General features: G+C 37.4%; 1 protein-coding gene across 34 annotated transcripts in view; it reads left to right on the forward strand.

Moving 5' to 3' along the window:
• LOC141132486 (protocadherin gamma-A4-like) overlaps positions 1–17,301 on the forward strand; it is a 489,967-nt gene that overhangs the window by 348,906 nt on the left and 123,760 nt on the right. The window contains exon 1 of one of the 34 annotated variants that reach the window (XM_073620935.1): positions 3,394–5,942. The exons of 32 other annotated variants lie outside the window; for them this stretch is intronic. In XM_073620935.1, the coding sequence (XP_073477036.1) occupies positions 3,930–5,942 (2,013 nt within the window). In that variant the 5' untranslated portion in view covers positions 3,394–3,929. Of the gene's footprint in view, positions 1–3,393; positions 5,943–11,713; positions 14,285–17,301 lie in introns of those variants that run through there. One more of the 34 variants, XM_073620930.1, reaches the window with a different exon arrangement.

Consider the following 17,301-nt stretch of genomic DNA (forward strand, 5'->3'; position numbering starts at 1 on the left):
CTAAGCGATGTTAGTATGGTGATCTCCTCCACAAGCTATTGTGGTCTGAGAGGGGGACTGCCTCCCCTGCCAGAACACACTGATCAGCGCTCACAGCCATTGACATGCTAGTTTTCCAGCATGCCATTCGATAAAAGCCAGTCGTCAGATCAGATTCTGTCAGACAGGCTGCTGTGCACACGGGCCGAATATCTGCCAGTTTCTGTTGAATATAATATTTGGCCTGTAGGTTCCAGCCTTTAAGCTACGAAAATACCTCCCCTGTATTACAAATAGTAGTTCTAAAATGACCAGGTTGCTGTCAAAAGGGAGTGGGAGGGATTGGTGCACTAATGTAATGTCTGTATGAAAATTGGAAGTACTGTTATTGGTTCATTTTGACTGGAATCTATACATATAGGCCTATTGAGGGTTGGTTCACACCAGATGCTTTCCAGTGCATTTTTAAAATGCATCCGGTATGCATGTACAGTAATTGCATTATATTCCAATGGCCCTAGTTCACACCAGTGTGGTCAGTTCAATGACTTTCAACAAAAGTACAACCCGCTGCATTTTTTTCATGTGGAACACATCAAAACACATGTAAATGCATAAAACCACACCAGAACACACATGACAAACCATTGTCCTAAGATTTTTCAAGTGTGAAAAAAAGAGGAAAGAAAATGCACTGGAATGCATTGGAAAAACATGTATAAAGAGCATGCAAAATGCATCCGGAACACTGAAATTGTGGTGTGATCATGTGACTGCTGCAAAGGCCGTTCTACTGAACTCCATCAGGTGTATAAACAGATATGAATGGTCTATGTATGGTCTGCACAATATATTAGCACTGTTAAATAAATATTATAGTACATTCTTAAAATGTGTTATAATCAGGCAAATGCATATTGTAAATGTAAAACCAATCCTGTGATTTACATACTGAATAGTTGAAAAAAATTGGTATTTTACTTGTTTTTTGCATTTGGGTTGGTCCTTTGCATACTTTAATTTCAGCCACAGTCACATAGTGGAGCATGTGTCTTGAGTAACGATAAGGATAGTCAGGGGCTGTATTGCACATGTCTCATTTGTGGAGATTTTTGGGCAGATTACGAGTTACTGTCCCATGGCAGTGAAAGTTCCACGGAACACAGATAAGGGTTTGAAATCAGTTTTAGCATCAACATTTTAGCCAAAAATATGAAATATTGTTATTTTATATAAAACAAAAAGCATCTCTATAAGGTTGCAGATTTGTACTTTCTGCCCCTCTTGTCAACCTGCCCTACCCCTTCTTTCCCACCCAAATGTTTTGTGCACTCCCAACTTTTATATAGCTGTCTTTCAATATAGACACATTGTATAATGTATTTGTTTGGTAGCCATTATTTATGTGACCTTCTTATTACAAAGCTAGATTTCTTTTTTGTGTTTTTTTTTTCTTTCTTTCTTTTAGTTTTGGCTTTGTACGGTAGTATGTTGCCTTTGTCTATAAACACTACACACATAGCATATTCAAATTTGCCCCACAACTGCCTGCCTTCAACAACTCCCCCTATGCTCATTAGACTTTTACCTTTTGGAGGTGGGGAGTTGACATGAATTGAAGTCAGTCAGATCAGGACTGTGTGGATGTTAAATGGTAAACTATACTGTATCAGTAAAGCACTAGAACTGGTAGCAGCTTCTGACAAGCAGCAAATAAATTAAATCTAGTAAGAACTCTGTGCCCTCATTTGCTGTTTGGTCCTAGATGTATGGCACAGAGTAGAATTGTTAGTTTTTACAAAAACATGCAATGCTACCAACATTAAAGCGGTTGTAAACTCACCACTTTCACTTTACCTCATTACAATCTACATAGTACTGGCAGCTGATCGCTGCCTGTGAAATTTTACTTACTCTTTCTGTTTCTTCATAATCCATCCTGCGAACTGTAATGACATCACCGGCGCATGCGCAGTCCGTAGCTTCTTTAACAGCATGCTATGTGTGACGTTTCACTATCTTCAGCATGCCGGGTTATTTTCTTCCATTGAGAACGGCACAGAGGAAGCCTCACGATACTGTGCCCTCCTCCTCTCCTTCCTGTTTCTCCCCTTGTGACTGTATAAGACGTCACACAGGGGGAGTGAACTATAGCAGCACAGAGACGTTCATAGGAAGCAGCTGTTCTAGATAGAGGCTTGGTTTAAACACAATCGCGCATGCGCAAGATTTCAACATGAAGGGAAGGAAGGATGGAAATGACGTTCGCACCTGAGCCAGCAATCATTAGTATAGATTGCGTGGCCGATACCAGGAAGATGAAAATGTTTATAAAAGATAGAAAATGTACTTCCAAATCTCGTTTTTCTCACATTTTAAAGTGTAAGGCTTATTAATACATTGTTGGATGTTAATATGTAAAAAAAGGGGGAAAAGTCCAGGGTTTACTTCCTCTTTAAGAGCAGGAACAACATGCCAACAAAAAAGGTTAGAAGTTTGTCTGGGTATTGATGCCACCCCTGACAGTCCAGCTTAAGGCCACAGCATTTGAGACCTATACAACATCTAGACCCTTATAATATTTCACACTAAACAATATAATGAAATATGCCTTGAAATCTGTCATGCCAAGCATTATTGTGATTTTTTACATTTCAAGTACATAGAATAGAGCAGAATTTTTATTCTATGACTGTCAGTCTCCAGGGATGCAGCACAAGAGGTATTCCTAAAACTTAGACTGATGCATAGTCATTTGCAATGTATGGGTTTAGTCATCTAAAAGCTATGAATACAGGTAGAGTTTTGTCCCTGATGTTTGTCCCTGTAGTATAGCCAGACTGAAGCCCTTCACCAGTACTCAGGAATCACTGCCAACACTGAGGTCTACAGATGCATGCCCACACAGTTTTGGTAAATGATATCCTTCAAAAAGGCGATTCTTTTGTTCCACGAGTATTATAGATTAATAAGTAATATATCCAGGGATTAAAACTAGAGCCATAACGCAAGTTACAGTCAGGATAATTTAGTTATGTAGATTGCACACAATGTAATCATATTACGTGCACATGCACTGTGCTCACTCATAGGAAAAAATCTTAGCACTGAGAAGTGTGGATTGAAATTACCTGTACCTCCCTCGAAGAAATAGCTTAGTAAAAACAAAAATCACTATTGCAACCAAGATGTACAAGTGGCATAACAGCATGTACATTTATCTGCGCATCTTGAACTGCAATTCTGGTTAAAAATAAAATATGAAGCAGACCTCATTTACTATATAGCAGATAAAATTTGGAGGTATTGTAGTTCCCTACTTTCACCTCAAAGCGCCGCTGTTGACCAATAAGGAAAATATGTTTGGGATCCAGAGACATCTCTAGTAGTCATGCAGTCCACAATTGCAAAAAGAAATACACACCATTTCTGCATGGGATGTGAATGCTGCAGGTCTCACAAAGAAGAAAACTTATGTTTTGCTGATATCTAACTGGATCATATATAAATTAAGGAGTTTCACCCATATATAACCAGCAAAGAAAGAGATATCTGCCTTGAGAATGCACCAAGCACCTAAAGGAATCAAATGGCAAGTAGCATTTTTATTTTTCTGGCTGTGTCAGTCAGTCTATGCTCAGATTCATTATTCCATTGTAGAAGAAATGAGAAAAGGTTCTGTTGTTGGGAATTTAGCAAAAGATCTTGGAATGAATGTAAAGGATCTCTCAGCAAGAAAACTACGTATTGTCTCTGATGTATCTGAAAAATATTTCCATATGAATCCAAAGAATGGAGACATATCTATTGCAGACAGGATAGACAGGGAGACACTGTGTGGGACTGCAGCTGATTGTGTCCTGACCTTTGATGCTTTAGCTGAGAATCCTTTAAATATTTTCAGTGTTAAAATTGAAATTTAAGATATAAATGATAATCCACCAACATTTATGCAGTACAGAACTGTATTGCAAATGAGTGAGCATACATTACCAGGGGCTAAATTTACTCTCAAAAGTGCAATAGACTTGGACATTGGCATCAATTCCCTGAAAGGCTACAGACTCAGTGTAAATCAGCATTTTGTTCTGGGAGAGCAGACAAACGCAGATGGTATTGCATTCCCAGAACTGGTTCTAGAAAAGCCTTTGGATCGCGAGGCCCAAAGCAGCTATGAACTTACTCTAACTGCTTTTGATGGTGGAATTCAAGCACAGACAGGCACTACTTTAATCCAGATATCTGTTATTGATTTTAATGACAATGCCCCTATTTTTACCAAGAACATATACAAAGTGGAGGTTAAAGAAAGTGTGCCATTAAATTCAACAGTTTTTCAGGTCTGTGCAAGTGATCCAGATGAAGGCGTAAATGCACAAATTACATATTCATTTGATGCAGTGTTGAATAATATTCGTCAGGCTTTTACTATCAATCCCAACAATGGAGAAATTAAAACAAAAGAACATTTAGATTATGAAGTCACTAAATACTATGAGTTTACAGTGGAAGCCAAAGATGGAGGAGGCCTAGTCTCTAATGCCAAAGTTTTGATAGAAATATTGGATGAAAATGATAATGTTCCTGTAATATCCATCACCTCCTTGTCATCACCTGTTCCTGAGGACACTGCACCAGGAACAGTGGTGTCACTGATTGCAGTCCGTGATAAGGACTCAGGACAAAATGGAGAAGTACAATGTCAAGTTATAGGTGAGGAACCCTTCCAGCTGATATCCTCGGCAAGCAACTTTTATAAAATTGTCACAAAAGGCTACCTTGACAGAGAAAAAACGTCATCCTACAATATCACTATTAAAGCCTCCGACAAAGGTTCTCCTCCTCTGTCTTCTGTAAAAATGATCCAACTGGACTTGTCAGATGTCAATGACAATGCACCTGCCTTTGAGAAATTAGCATATACTGTATTTGTACCAGAAAACAATTTACCAGGAGTTTCAATATTCAGTATTCAAGCAAAAGATATTGACAGTTTAGAAAATGCAAAACTGACCTACTCTGTAGTAAGCAACACCGATGGGAAGGATCCTATACCATTGCATGTATCTATTAATCAGGTGTCTGGGGTAATTTATGCACAAAAGTCATTTGATTATGAGCAACACAAAGAATTTGTTGTACAGATTGTTGCCAAAGACAGCAGCTCTCCACCACTGAATGCAAGCACATCTCTAAGGATTCTTGTAGTGGACCAGAATGATAATCCACCAATCATCTTATATCCACCAACAAATAGTGGTAGCCCTTTCTTTGAGATGGTGCCTTGGTCCTCTGTACAAGGTACTTTAGTATCTAAAGTGGTTGCAGTAGATGCGGATTCTGGACACAGTGCCTGGTTGACTTATTCTTTACAGTCTACAGAGCCATCACTTTTCACTATTGATCAACATACTGGGGAGATCAGAACATCACATGTTTTTCAAGAAAGAAATGCTTTAAAGCATAAAGTTGTTGTTATAGTAAAAGACAATGGCTTCCCACCTCTCTCTGCCTCTGCCACTCTAAACCTTGTGGTTGCTGATAGTTTTCAGAAGGTGATACCTGATATGAGCAGTCAGTCAAGCAAACTGGACTACCAGTCAAATTTACAAATCTATTTGGTAATAGGCTTGGCATTGATATCATTTTTGTTTATGTTCACTGTGATAATTGCCATCATCTCCAAATGCAGAGAGTCCAAATATTCCTCCCGATTTGGATCCGTGAGTACAAACCTTTATCCAACAGTTGATCCTAGATTTATATCTCAGTTTAAAAATGGAACTCTGCAGTTGCCTTACTCATATGATGTTTGTGTAACACTGGATTCAAGGAAAAATGACTTTGGTTTCCTTAGTCCTCAACCAAATGTTCCAGTGGATCATCTCATTGATGCTGATGATTCTGGGATTGGAAACGAAAGCTCAAAGGATTCCTTGCTTACAGAAAACATTTCTTCCCAGGTATGTTTCAGGAACAGTTTAACTGTTATTAACAAAAGGGATGAAATGTGCTTATTATAAATTATATTGGTCAAATAATAAGGACTTGTAACCAAAAGCTATTAACCCCACTTGCCCTGAAAGTAAGCACAAAAGTTTTGGTCATTTCTTTTTTTACATTTTTATAAATGTATTAAAAACATTTTCATTCTTTGCATACAGTCTTTGTTTTACAAGTAACTATTACAGGATGCATCCATGAAATAAAAAAAAGTATGTTATACTTTCAAAAAAGAAAGTTCATCACTAGTTTTGTGCTTTCAGTGTTAAGATCTAGCAGAAGGGGGATACACCTTGCATAGAGGACAACTTGCTGTCTGCAAATGGTACACGTGAAAATGTTTTTACCTACATTATACATGGATATATAAATTAACTATTAATTCGATTTTTCTTTAGTAAGCTAAATAATCATTTACATTACTTTCCTTCTGTCATCCTTCTATCTTTTTTTTGTACTTAAATTGCTTTGTGTTTATTACCAGAAAAAGTCTGATCTCTGAAGCATCAATAAAATGTGCCTGTGTAGATGCAAGAGCAGTTGCTCCAGAGTTTAGTAAATGAGGTAAAATTTAATTTTGCAAAGGATACCCAATCACATGCAAGGAAAATTTTTGCTTGCACACGATTGGATGATGGAAGTCAGTAGAGCTTCTGCTCATTAACTAAGCTCTGAAGCAACTGCTCTTGCTGAGTGCAACTGCGCTTTGCACAGTCTATTTGCCTTTAGTAAATCAACCCCAAAGCTTCAGATAGTGGATAGATCTGATTGATGTACATGATCACACTAATCTGTACAATTCAAAGAGTAGTATAACTCCTCATTGTTTTTTGGTGGTAGCCTTTTCACACTTTAATTAATATTTAGTAATGAAAGCCTCTATCAATACATTGTCAGGGTCAGATTTATCTATAGGAACATGGCTAAAGGTGCCACTATCCTGCATTTTGCAGTCTTTTATTTGCCTATATCCACGGTAAGATGTTCCCAGTTTCAGTGAATGTAAGGATGCAAAAGGAAGCTTCAGAGAAAGGGGTGAAAATCAATCACTTAGAGCAATGAAAGTACTTTTGACATGGCAGTATACTTACAATGACAACAGTTTTCAACATAGGAAGTCTCTCACCTGCACTAGATAACAGTAGCCCTTAGGACTCCTACTGATGAAGTCCACACCCCTAGGATGTAACATGTATAGGGGGCGGAGCATGCGTCATCTCATGGCCATCTCTATCTGCAACTGATGTTTAATATATGTGAGATACAGCTAGCTTGCCTTAAGTGCTCCTATTGTGAGTAGTACTCTACGATTTTTATCTCAATAAATATTTTATACAGAGAGCACTAGATTGGCTGTATTTTATTCCCATCTCTATATGTATATCAGATCACTTGTAGGTTAACACTGAGCTAGAGGAGATTTGGAGGATTGAGGACACCATATTTCGATCATTGAGTCCCCTAGAGGGAAACTAGGTAACTGACTGGTAAAGCAGGGGTCATGCCATTGAGGTGACCAGATAGTGGAGCACGAGTGGTGGCTAACATTGAATATTGCAAGATTTGTCACTTGGTGGTGAATCATTCAATTTAACTTTACAAACAGATTATTTTCATTTTTAGATATTTTTTATTATTTTATTTGTTTTTAAATGTTATTTGTATTGTTACTTCACAGTTGTACTTACTTTATTATTCTTGTCATATACAGATTGATGCAAATGTATGTGCTAATTAGTACACTGCTTTTGTTCACTACATAGTGAGATTTGATTCACAGATTTATTCGAGTTTACACCATTTAGTTTTATTTATTTATTTTTGAGAAATGTAGTGGAATTATTGTGGCAGCAACAATCTCAAAAAATGGGGAGGGTGTATAGAAAAAAAAATGTGCTGATTGTTTTTTGCTTTATAGTTTGATTAATTTTGTAGAACTTTGGTAACATGACAGGATCCATTGCTTTGACTCTGTATACTTCAAAGTAAATTACCAGTCAAGTATCCCTTCCCTCTGTACTGTGTGAGGCCTTTTATGGCCTCACACAGTACAGTTAAGCATATATGAATGCTACTCTGATAGTGCCACATTAAAACTTTTGGAGACCATCTAATTATATAGCTAATTTAGTGTATCATGCATGAAATGCATTTGAATTTTTTGATTGCTCTTTTTTCAATGTTACTACCCTGGCTTTGGAAAATTATATTACTTTGGAAATATGGCTTCAATGATTTCTCTTTTGCATTTATTCTACCTGCACTGGTAGCATGGCTTTGACTCAAGTGGCATGACTTTTTTTCTCCAGTGGCACCTACAAAGGCATATATACTAATAATACAATATTATATACAGTATATAAATATCAGAGAATCTTGGTTTTATGAATTTAATTATGTCTTATTTCTTTTGTCAGATGTGACATTTGTTTATATACATATTCAAAAATCTTACTTGGATGGTTAGTGTCTGTCTGTTTATGACAGAGCCTTATGCGCCGTACACACGGTCGGACATTGATCGGAGATTCCGACAACAAAATCCTAGGATTTTTTCAGACGAATGTTGGCTCAAACTTGTCTTGCATACACACGGTCACACAAAGTTGTCGGAAAATCCGATCATTCTGAGCGCGGTGACGTCAGGACTATAAACGGGGCAGTAGCCAATAGCTTTCATCTCTTTATTTATTCTGAGCATGCGTGGAACTTTGTGCGTCGGATTTGTGTACACACTTTTGGAAATTCTGACAACAGATTTTGTTGTCGGAAAATTTTATAGCCTGCTCTCAAACTTTGTGTCATTTTCCATCTGAAAATCCGATGGAAAATGTGTGATGGAGCCCACACACGGTTGGAATTTCCAACAACAAGGTCCTATCACACATTTTCCGTCGGAAAATCCGACCGTGTGTACGGGGCATTAGTGTGTATGCAAGTACAGGTGTATGTGCGTGTGTGATATACAACACTAATGCCGTGTACACACAACCGGACTTTTCGTCGGACTGAACTCCGAAGGACTTTTCGACGGAGTTCCAATGGAGTTCCAACAAAACGGACTTGCCTACACACTATCACACCAAAGTCCGATCGTTTCAAATGTGATGACATACAACTGGACTAGAATAATGAAGTTCATAGTTAGTAGCCAATAGCTGCCCTTGCATCCTTTTTTGTCCGTCGGACTAGCATACAGACGAACGGATTTTTCGATCGGACTCGAGTCCGTAGGAACGATTTGAAACATGTTCTATTTCTAAAGTCCGACAGATTTTTCGACAGAAAAGGTCCGATGAAGCCCACACACGATCAAATTGTCCGATGGATTCGTTCCGTCTGACCAGTTCGGTCGAAAAGTCCGGTCCTGTGTACATGGCATTAAATGTGCAAAAGTTAAAAGTTAAATTTTTCAAAAGTTAAACTAGCTTAGTTTTGACTCTTGATTGAATGGCACTACTCCTACTCTTGTAGCATGGCACCATTAGGTAAAAAGGAATAACAGCAGCACTTATACAATGACACTGTTCTCTCCCCAGTGTCACAATATAATTCTAGATCTTGTAATATTATTGCTCTGTGTGAGTTAACATTTCTGTGGTTCCATCTCTATTGACAGAATATTACCTTGTAAATTGGCTTTGTGATGTCAGTGCAGTATTGCAGCAAAGGAGCCCTATTTTGTTTTTTGCTACAAGTAACAGATCCTGTTTTGTTGTTCAGATTTCTCTACAACTGTAATCTGATTGGTTGTTACCAGTAACACTCTGATAGCACACAAAGCAATGGCAGTGGGTCTTCTTCTGAAGCATATGTGTGATATTATAACTATGGGACATGGTGTTGCAGATACATAAAGCTTACAGAGTAACTCCGCTTTTGTTGATTAAAAAAAAAATCCCCTCTGGGTGATCAATGTACATTGCAGGGATTTTAAGAAAGATTGTGGCAGAGTACTAATTTAGTTGCTCTGAAAAAAATAGCCACTTGATTCACCTTTTTTTGTGCAGACTGATTCTGAATGTGAGTGACTGGTCCATGCTAATCACCTGTGTATTCTCAGTGTTCTAATGAGAAAATCTGAAGTATCTGCATCTCTTTAGAAGTTTGTAACCCTTGGGGAATATCTTACCAAAACTGAAATTCCTATTGCAGGAGGTGCCTAAAAGTTAACTTGTAGCTTAATGAAGACTTCTGTGAAAATCATTGAGCAAATCACACAAGTAGTAAATTACATTCCTACGATAGTTCTGTACACCAATGGTGTACAGAATGCCTCCAGGTTGCCAATTTTACATTACCGCAGCTGATGATTGAAATGGAACGGTAATTCTTAATAGCTTTAAACTATAACATGTTACCTTTTAAAACAACTCTGTTACAGAAATGTAACTTTAAATAAATGCCTACCTTTTCCATTTCCAATACCACCAAACACCACTCCAGTGAAGGGCAATCACTCTGAGCATACTAATCCCATGTGCTCCCTGGTGCATTCAATGTGTCCTTCTGTTTACTCTTGCACCACTGCTGTGTCCTATAGTGACATGGGGTTTGCAGGAGGAACCACTAAGTGCAATGGGAGCACAGAAGACTGACACCCCTGGAAGTGTTGGTCTTGGAAATAACTTCAGAGGGTGATTCTTGCTCATTGAAGTGGTGTTTGGTGGTGTGAGCAGCAGAGCAGGAGAGGTATTTACCCTTTTCTTTACATATACAGTACATCTCTACTTTAAATGTACATTTTTGGGGTTAATGAATGAACTGCTTATGTAATAACAACTGTCATGTTTTTACTAAGCTGAAAAGCCATGTGCTTTCAGTTCATTTAGGCATACTAATATCCAAACTGTCACTTTTCTGAAAGAATACATAAGCTGTTAAGTAGGTCAATTTCCAGGGGCATAAGTCTACCACCTGGAACTGTCCCTGGCTGTTAGCTTCCTGCTAATATCTATGGCCTGGTGAACTGTGTGGATAATGGGGATAAGCAGGTCATTTACTTTCTCAAAGATTGACATGAATATCTTCATTTATGACAAAAATGCAGGTCACCTTGACCCTTCTTGTTTTTTGACAGAAAATGACAAAAATACCTTACGTGACCTATACAGGAAAATAAATGTTTTTCAAAGGCTGCAAATTGATGCAATTGATGCAATAGTTTTGAGGAAAGAAAATCAGTAGTATATTGTCTGTATCTTATCCTTATAGGATTCCTATTGTGAAATATATTTAAAAATAGGCAGTTTACTATAACAGATTCAGTCATTTGGGCATTCAGTCAGGTTTTCAGATGGATCCAGAAGGTCTGGAATTAAAGCAGAAGTAAACATGGGTATGTCCATTTACATTTGTTCGCATCCAAGTCTGTTATGTCCGCAGAAAAAAATTGATGAAGGTTTGTATCCTTTATAGACAAATTTTTGTTTATATTTTTGTCCGCCTATGACTTTTTTCTTCAACAACTAAAAAAACAGACGTGAAAAATAGATGTATACTGATGTAAACTGAACTGGATTGAACTGAAGATGGATATATAAACTGGTGTAGACGGATTAAATTTTCTTTTTTTTTTTTAAACCATTTTCATGTTCTAACTGAAAGGACCTTAAATGTTAAATTGTATTTATGAAAATAATAATGTTGTAGTATCCCATTTCCACCTCAGAGCGCCGCTGTTCAACCAATAAGCGAAGGATGTGAGAGATGCATGCCTCTATGAGACAGGCAGTACAACTGCAAGAGTAGATATAGAGCATTTCTGCATGAGATGGGAGTGCTTCAGGTCTAACAAAGAAGAAGATATTCTGGAATTTGAATTCAATTAAGGATTATACATTCTACAAGGAATTCCTTTCATATATTCCCAACAACAGAAGAAAAAGCTGTCTTAAAAATGCATCAACCACAATCACCCCTGGAAATCAGATGGCAAGTAGTGATTTCATTATTTTTCTGGTTGTGTCATTCAGTCTCTGCTCAGATTCATTATTCCATTATAGAAGAAATGAGGAAAGGTTCAGTTGTTGGTGATTTAGTGAAAGATCTTGGAATGAATGTGAAGGATATCACAGCAAGAAAACTCCGTATTGTGTCTGATATTTCTGAAAAATATTTCTGTATCAATCTGGAGAATGGAGACCTTTTTATTGCAGAGAGGATAGACAGAGAGACACTGTGTGGGGCTGCAGCTGATTGTGTCCTGACCTTTGATGCTGTGGCTGAGAATCCTTTAAATGTGTTTAATGTTCAGATTGAAATTCAAGATATAAATGACAATCCACCAAGATTTCTCTACGAGACAATTCGATTAGAAATAAGTGAATCTGCTTCACCAGGAGCAAAGTTTGTTTTGCAGAAAGCTGAGGATTTGGATATAGGAATTAATACACTGAGGAGCTACAAGCTGAGTCCAAATGAGCACTTTGCCTTAAGAGAAAGGATCAGCTCTGATGGCAGTATATTTCCTGAGCTAGTTCTAGAAAAGCCTCTAGACCGAGAAACACAAAATTACCATGAACTAATTCTATCAGCTTTCGATGGAGGAAATCCTGTAAAAACAGGGAGCATACTGATTAAGATTGCCATCATTGATATAAATGATAATATACCTATATTTACCCAAGAAGTTCATAAAATAAGCATTAAGGAAAATATTCCTTTGAATTCCTCAGTTTTGCAAGTCAGGGCAACTGATGGGGATGAAGGAGTAAATGCACAGATTACATATTCATTCAGTACTCTGGCAAATAACATTCTCCAGATGTTTACAATTAATCAAGAGAACGGAGACATTAGAACAAAGGGACATTTAGATTATGAAATGAAAAAACACTATGAAATATCTGTACAAGCCATGGATGGAGGGGGCCTGGCTGCCCATGCCAAAGTTTTAATAGAGATATTGGATGAGAATGACAATGTTCCTGAGATAACCCTCACCTCCCTGTCTTCTCCTATTCCTGAAGACACATCCCCTGGAACTGTGGTGGCACTGATTGCAGTTCGTGATAAAGACTCGGGAGAAAATGGAGATGTTCACTGTCAAATCATTGCAGATATTCCATTTCAATTAGTGTCATCTACCAGTAACTTTTATAAAATTGTTACAAAAGATATTCTGGATAGAGAAAAAATGTCATCCTATAACATCACCATTCAAGCATCTGACAAGGGTTCTCCTTGTTTGTCTTCTGTAAAAGTTGTCTTTTTGGACTTGGCGGATGTTAATGACAATGCACCTATTTTTGAGAAGTTGACTTACACTGTATTTGTACCAGAAAATAATTTACCGGGAGCTTCCATATTCCATGTTCAAGCGAAAGATATTGACAGTGAAGAAAATGCAAAACTGACTTACTTTAAAGTAAGTAATGACAAAGATCCCATATCCTTGCATGTATCTATAAATCCAGTGACTGGAGTTGTTTATGCGCAAAAGTCATTTGATTATGAGCAACACAGAGAATTCACTATTCAGATTATTGCCAAAGACAATGGTTTTCCATCACTGAACAGCAGCACAGCTCTAAACATTCGTGTGGTAGACCAGAATGATAACCCACCAGTCATCCTATACCCTCCACTAGACAGTGATGGTCCTGTCTTTGAGATGGTGCCTTGGTCATCTGAACAAGGTTCCTTAGTATCAAAAGTGGTCGCAGTGGATGCAGATTCTGGACACAATGCCTGGTTGTCTTATTTTTTGCAAGTTTCTGAGCCATCACTTTTTACTATTGATCAGCACACTGGGGAGATCAAAATATCAAAGGGTTTTCACGATAGAGATTCTTTAAAACATAAAGCTGTGGTCATAGTAAAAGATAATGGCTACCCACCCCTGTCTGCTTCTGTGACTCTAAACCTGGTGATTGCTGATAATTTTCAGCAGATAATTCCTGAAATGAACAAACAACCAAGCAAGCTGGACTCTCAGTCAAACTTACAAATGTACCTGGTAATTGCCTTGTCATTGATTACTTTTCTGTTTGTATTGACTGTGATAGTCGCTGTGGTCTCCAAATGCAGAGAGTCCAAATCTTTGCCTTACTTTGGCCCTGTGGATACACATTTATATCATACTGTAGATCCCAGATTTATTTCTCAGTTTAACAATGGAACATTACAGCTGCCCTACACATACAATATTTGTCCAACTCTGGATTCAGTGGACAAGGAATTTGCTTACCTAAAAACTCAGCAGTGTGTTCCGGTTGTTCCTGTAGATAGGCTCATTGATGCGGATGATTCAGGAATTGGTAATGAAAACAAAAGAGATGATGACAGTCTTATTTTACAGGTATGTTGAAACTCTGATATTTAATTAGTCTGTTGTTGTCTTGACCCTACAGTGTTGGCAAATCAGAGGAGGTCTCTAATAATTTTATATTTTATTTTATTTTAATTACTTTGCAAATTGAAGAGTTACAGGATTTTTTTTCTCATGATAATACCACAGTTACTAGACCATTGTATAACCAGTACTCTTAGTGCATCCCATATCGTCTCTAGGTTTTTAGAATTGCACAGAAGACCAGACTTCCTGGTGATTTACTGTAAATGACTATAGCCTACAATTTAATCACATTCTTCAGAAAAATACATAAGCATAAGAAAAGCACTTTTCTTTATGGTGGTTTAAGTTATAGTGGCATATCACTAGTGATTGACAGTATTTATTAAATAAACTATATTATGTATACTTAACTACTGTATAGACAAATATTTTATGTTTGTGGAAAAATATTTAAAGTTGTCATTCTTAGGGCGTAACTATCAAATATATTTGGTCAGGGTTCTGCACATGAGTGTTAATAAGTTTCCATTTCAGCAACATTTACATTAAAAATTATGTTTAACCACTTAAGGACCGAGCCTCTTTTGAGATTTGTTGTTTAAAGTTAAAAACTGTTTTTTTGCTAGAAAATTACTTAGAACCCCCAAACATGATATATATATTTTTTTCTAACACCCTAGAGAATAAAATGGCAGTTGTTGCAATACTTTCTATCACACTGTATTTGCGCAGCAGTCTTACAAGCGCACTTTTTTGGGGAAAAAATACACTTTGTTTTAAAAAAAATAAGACAACAGTAAATTTAACCCAATTTTTTTTATATTGTGAAAGATAATGTTACGCCGAGTAAATTGATACCCAACATGTCACGCTTCAAAATTGCGCCCGCTCGTGGAATGGCGACAAACTTTTACCCTTAAAAATCTCTATAAGGCGACGTTTATAAAATTCTACAGGTTGCATGTTTTGAGTTAAAGATGAAGTCTAGGGCTAGAATTATTGCTCTTGCTCTACCGATTGCGGTGATACCTCACATGTGTGGTTTTCATATGCGGGCGCTACTCACGGATGCGTTCGCTTCTGCACGCGAGCTCAGCGGGACTGGGCGCATTTAAAAATGTTTTATTTTTTTCTTATTTATTTTACCTTTTATTTTTTATTTTTGCACTGTGTCACTTTTATTCCTATTACAAGGAATGTAAACATCCCTTATACTAGAAAAATAGCATGACAGGACCTCTTAAATATGAGGTCTGGGGTCAAAAAGACCTCAGATCTCATATTTACACTAAAATGCAATAAAAAAAAATGGCCCTTTAAGAGCGATGGGTGGACGTAACGTTTTGACGTCGCTTCCGCCCTGCAATGATATGGAGACGGGTGGGGGCCATCTTCCCCTCACTCGTCTCCATACCAAGCCAGGAGAAGGATCCGATCACCTCCGCCACTACCGATGGCTCCGGTAAGCGGTGGAGGGCACCAGAGTGAGGCGGGGGGCACCTCTCCCACCGCCGATAAAAGTGATCTTGTGGCGAATCCGCTGCAGAGACCACTTTTATCTGAAAGCAGACCGCCTGCTGAAGAAGAGCAGCTAGCTGCTGCCATAACAAAGATATTCCTCTTCAAAGTACCGACGTAAAACTGCAGCGGGCGGTCCGTAAGTGGTTAAAAGGAACACATATACAAAATTTTTTTTAGCATTTCTGAAAAGCAAATGTTAAAGAACAGTTGAACTTGTTACATAATAAGCTCTTAGTTTTAATTGCTAATTCTTAAGAGCAATAATCAAAACCAACTAATCACAATTCCTGAAAGTTATTACATTTAACTTCTGCCTATGGGTCCCTGTAGATAAGAATCAGCACTTAATCTGGAATTTCTGCTGTTTTATTCTAAATATAGAAAAGTCTTAATGCAGAGGGGATGGATTAGAACCCCTGCCAGGTTTTATTTTCAGTCTGCTTCTGTCTTTGGGTGGCTTTTTCTTAATTTCTGTCATAGCAAAAAAGTGATTTTATTGCTATTTGTGTCCTGTCCCAGTGACTAAAGAAATTAAAGATTTTCCCAGGACACAGACAGCAATAAAAGTCAGATACTTAAAATGATACTAAACAGAGAAGGGTTAATTGCCATAATTCATTCACATGAATCATATATATCATGCCACTGTATTTTTTTTTTTTTTTAATCCTCTAAGTACCTTATTCATGCAGCACTGTTGTGTGGTCATGTGATATTTCCCTTTTCTTTGGCATCTTCAGGTATCTTTGGGAGGGGCTTCTATTACTCTGATGATGTATGCTCTCTACGAGATGAGTCTGTGTCGGCACAGCCCTGATTGGTGCTGTGGCGGTCACATGACTAGAAAAAAACATTTGGTATTCCAGTAGAGCAATTTAAATTAAATTATAACTATCGAAAAACTGTTTTACAGCTCCCTATAAATTTGTATCTACCATCAAATGTGTATTTTTTATGCATTTATATGGTATAGGCAGATTCTTCACTTTGTTCAGACAGCATCTGCGTGCAAGGCTCTTTTTTGTACTTTACAGATATTAGACATATATATATATATATATATATATATATATATATATATATATATATATATCTCTATATATATCTCTATATAGAGATATATATATATAGAGTTATATATATGCTTTATATTAAAACTAAGCTTGTTGTGAGTTCCTTAATGAATGTAATGAATTAGCATGCTACATCTCACCTCATAGTGTTTAGGAATAAGAGGACATGGAAGAGGATGGAGGGGAGTGTGATTTATCACAGTGTATACACCTATCTGTTTGACTCTATAGTCACTTGGACTGCACAGAAAACAAAAAGGAGGAATATGTGCATATACTCACCTGTGTGCCCTTCAGTTTCAGTCATCTTTTATATTGACTTCTGGAAAGGGAGCTGAAACTGGAGCATGCTCAGTAGATGACAATGTCTGGTCTACACATTCTCAGTCTGCAATGGGGACACAGAGAAGATGGGAGGGACAATGA

The sequence above is a fragment of the Aquarana catesbeiana genome, linkage group LG03, assembly GCF_042186555.1.
Source record: "Aquarana catesbeiana isolate 2022-GZ linkage group LG03, ASM4218655v1, whole genome shotgun sequence".
In the NCBI taxonomy this organism is placed as follows: Eukaryota; Metazoa; Chordata; class Amphibia; order Anura; family Ranidae; genus Aquarana; species Aquarana catesbeiana.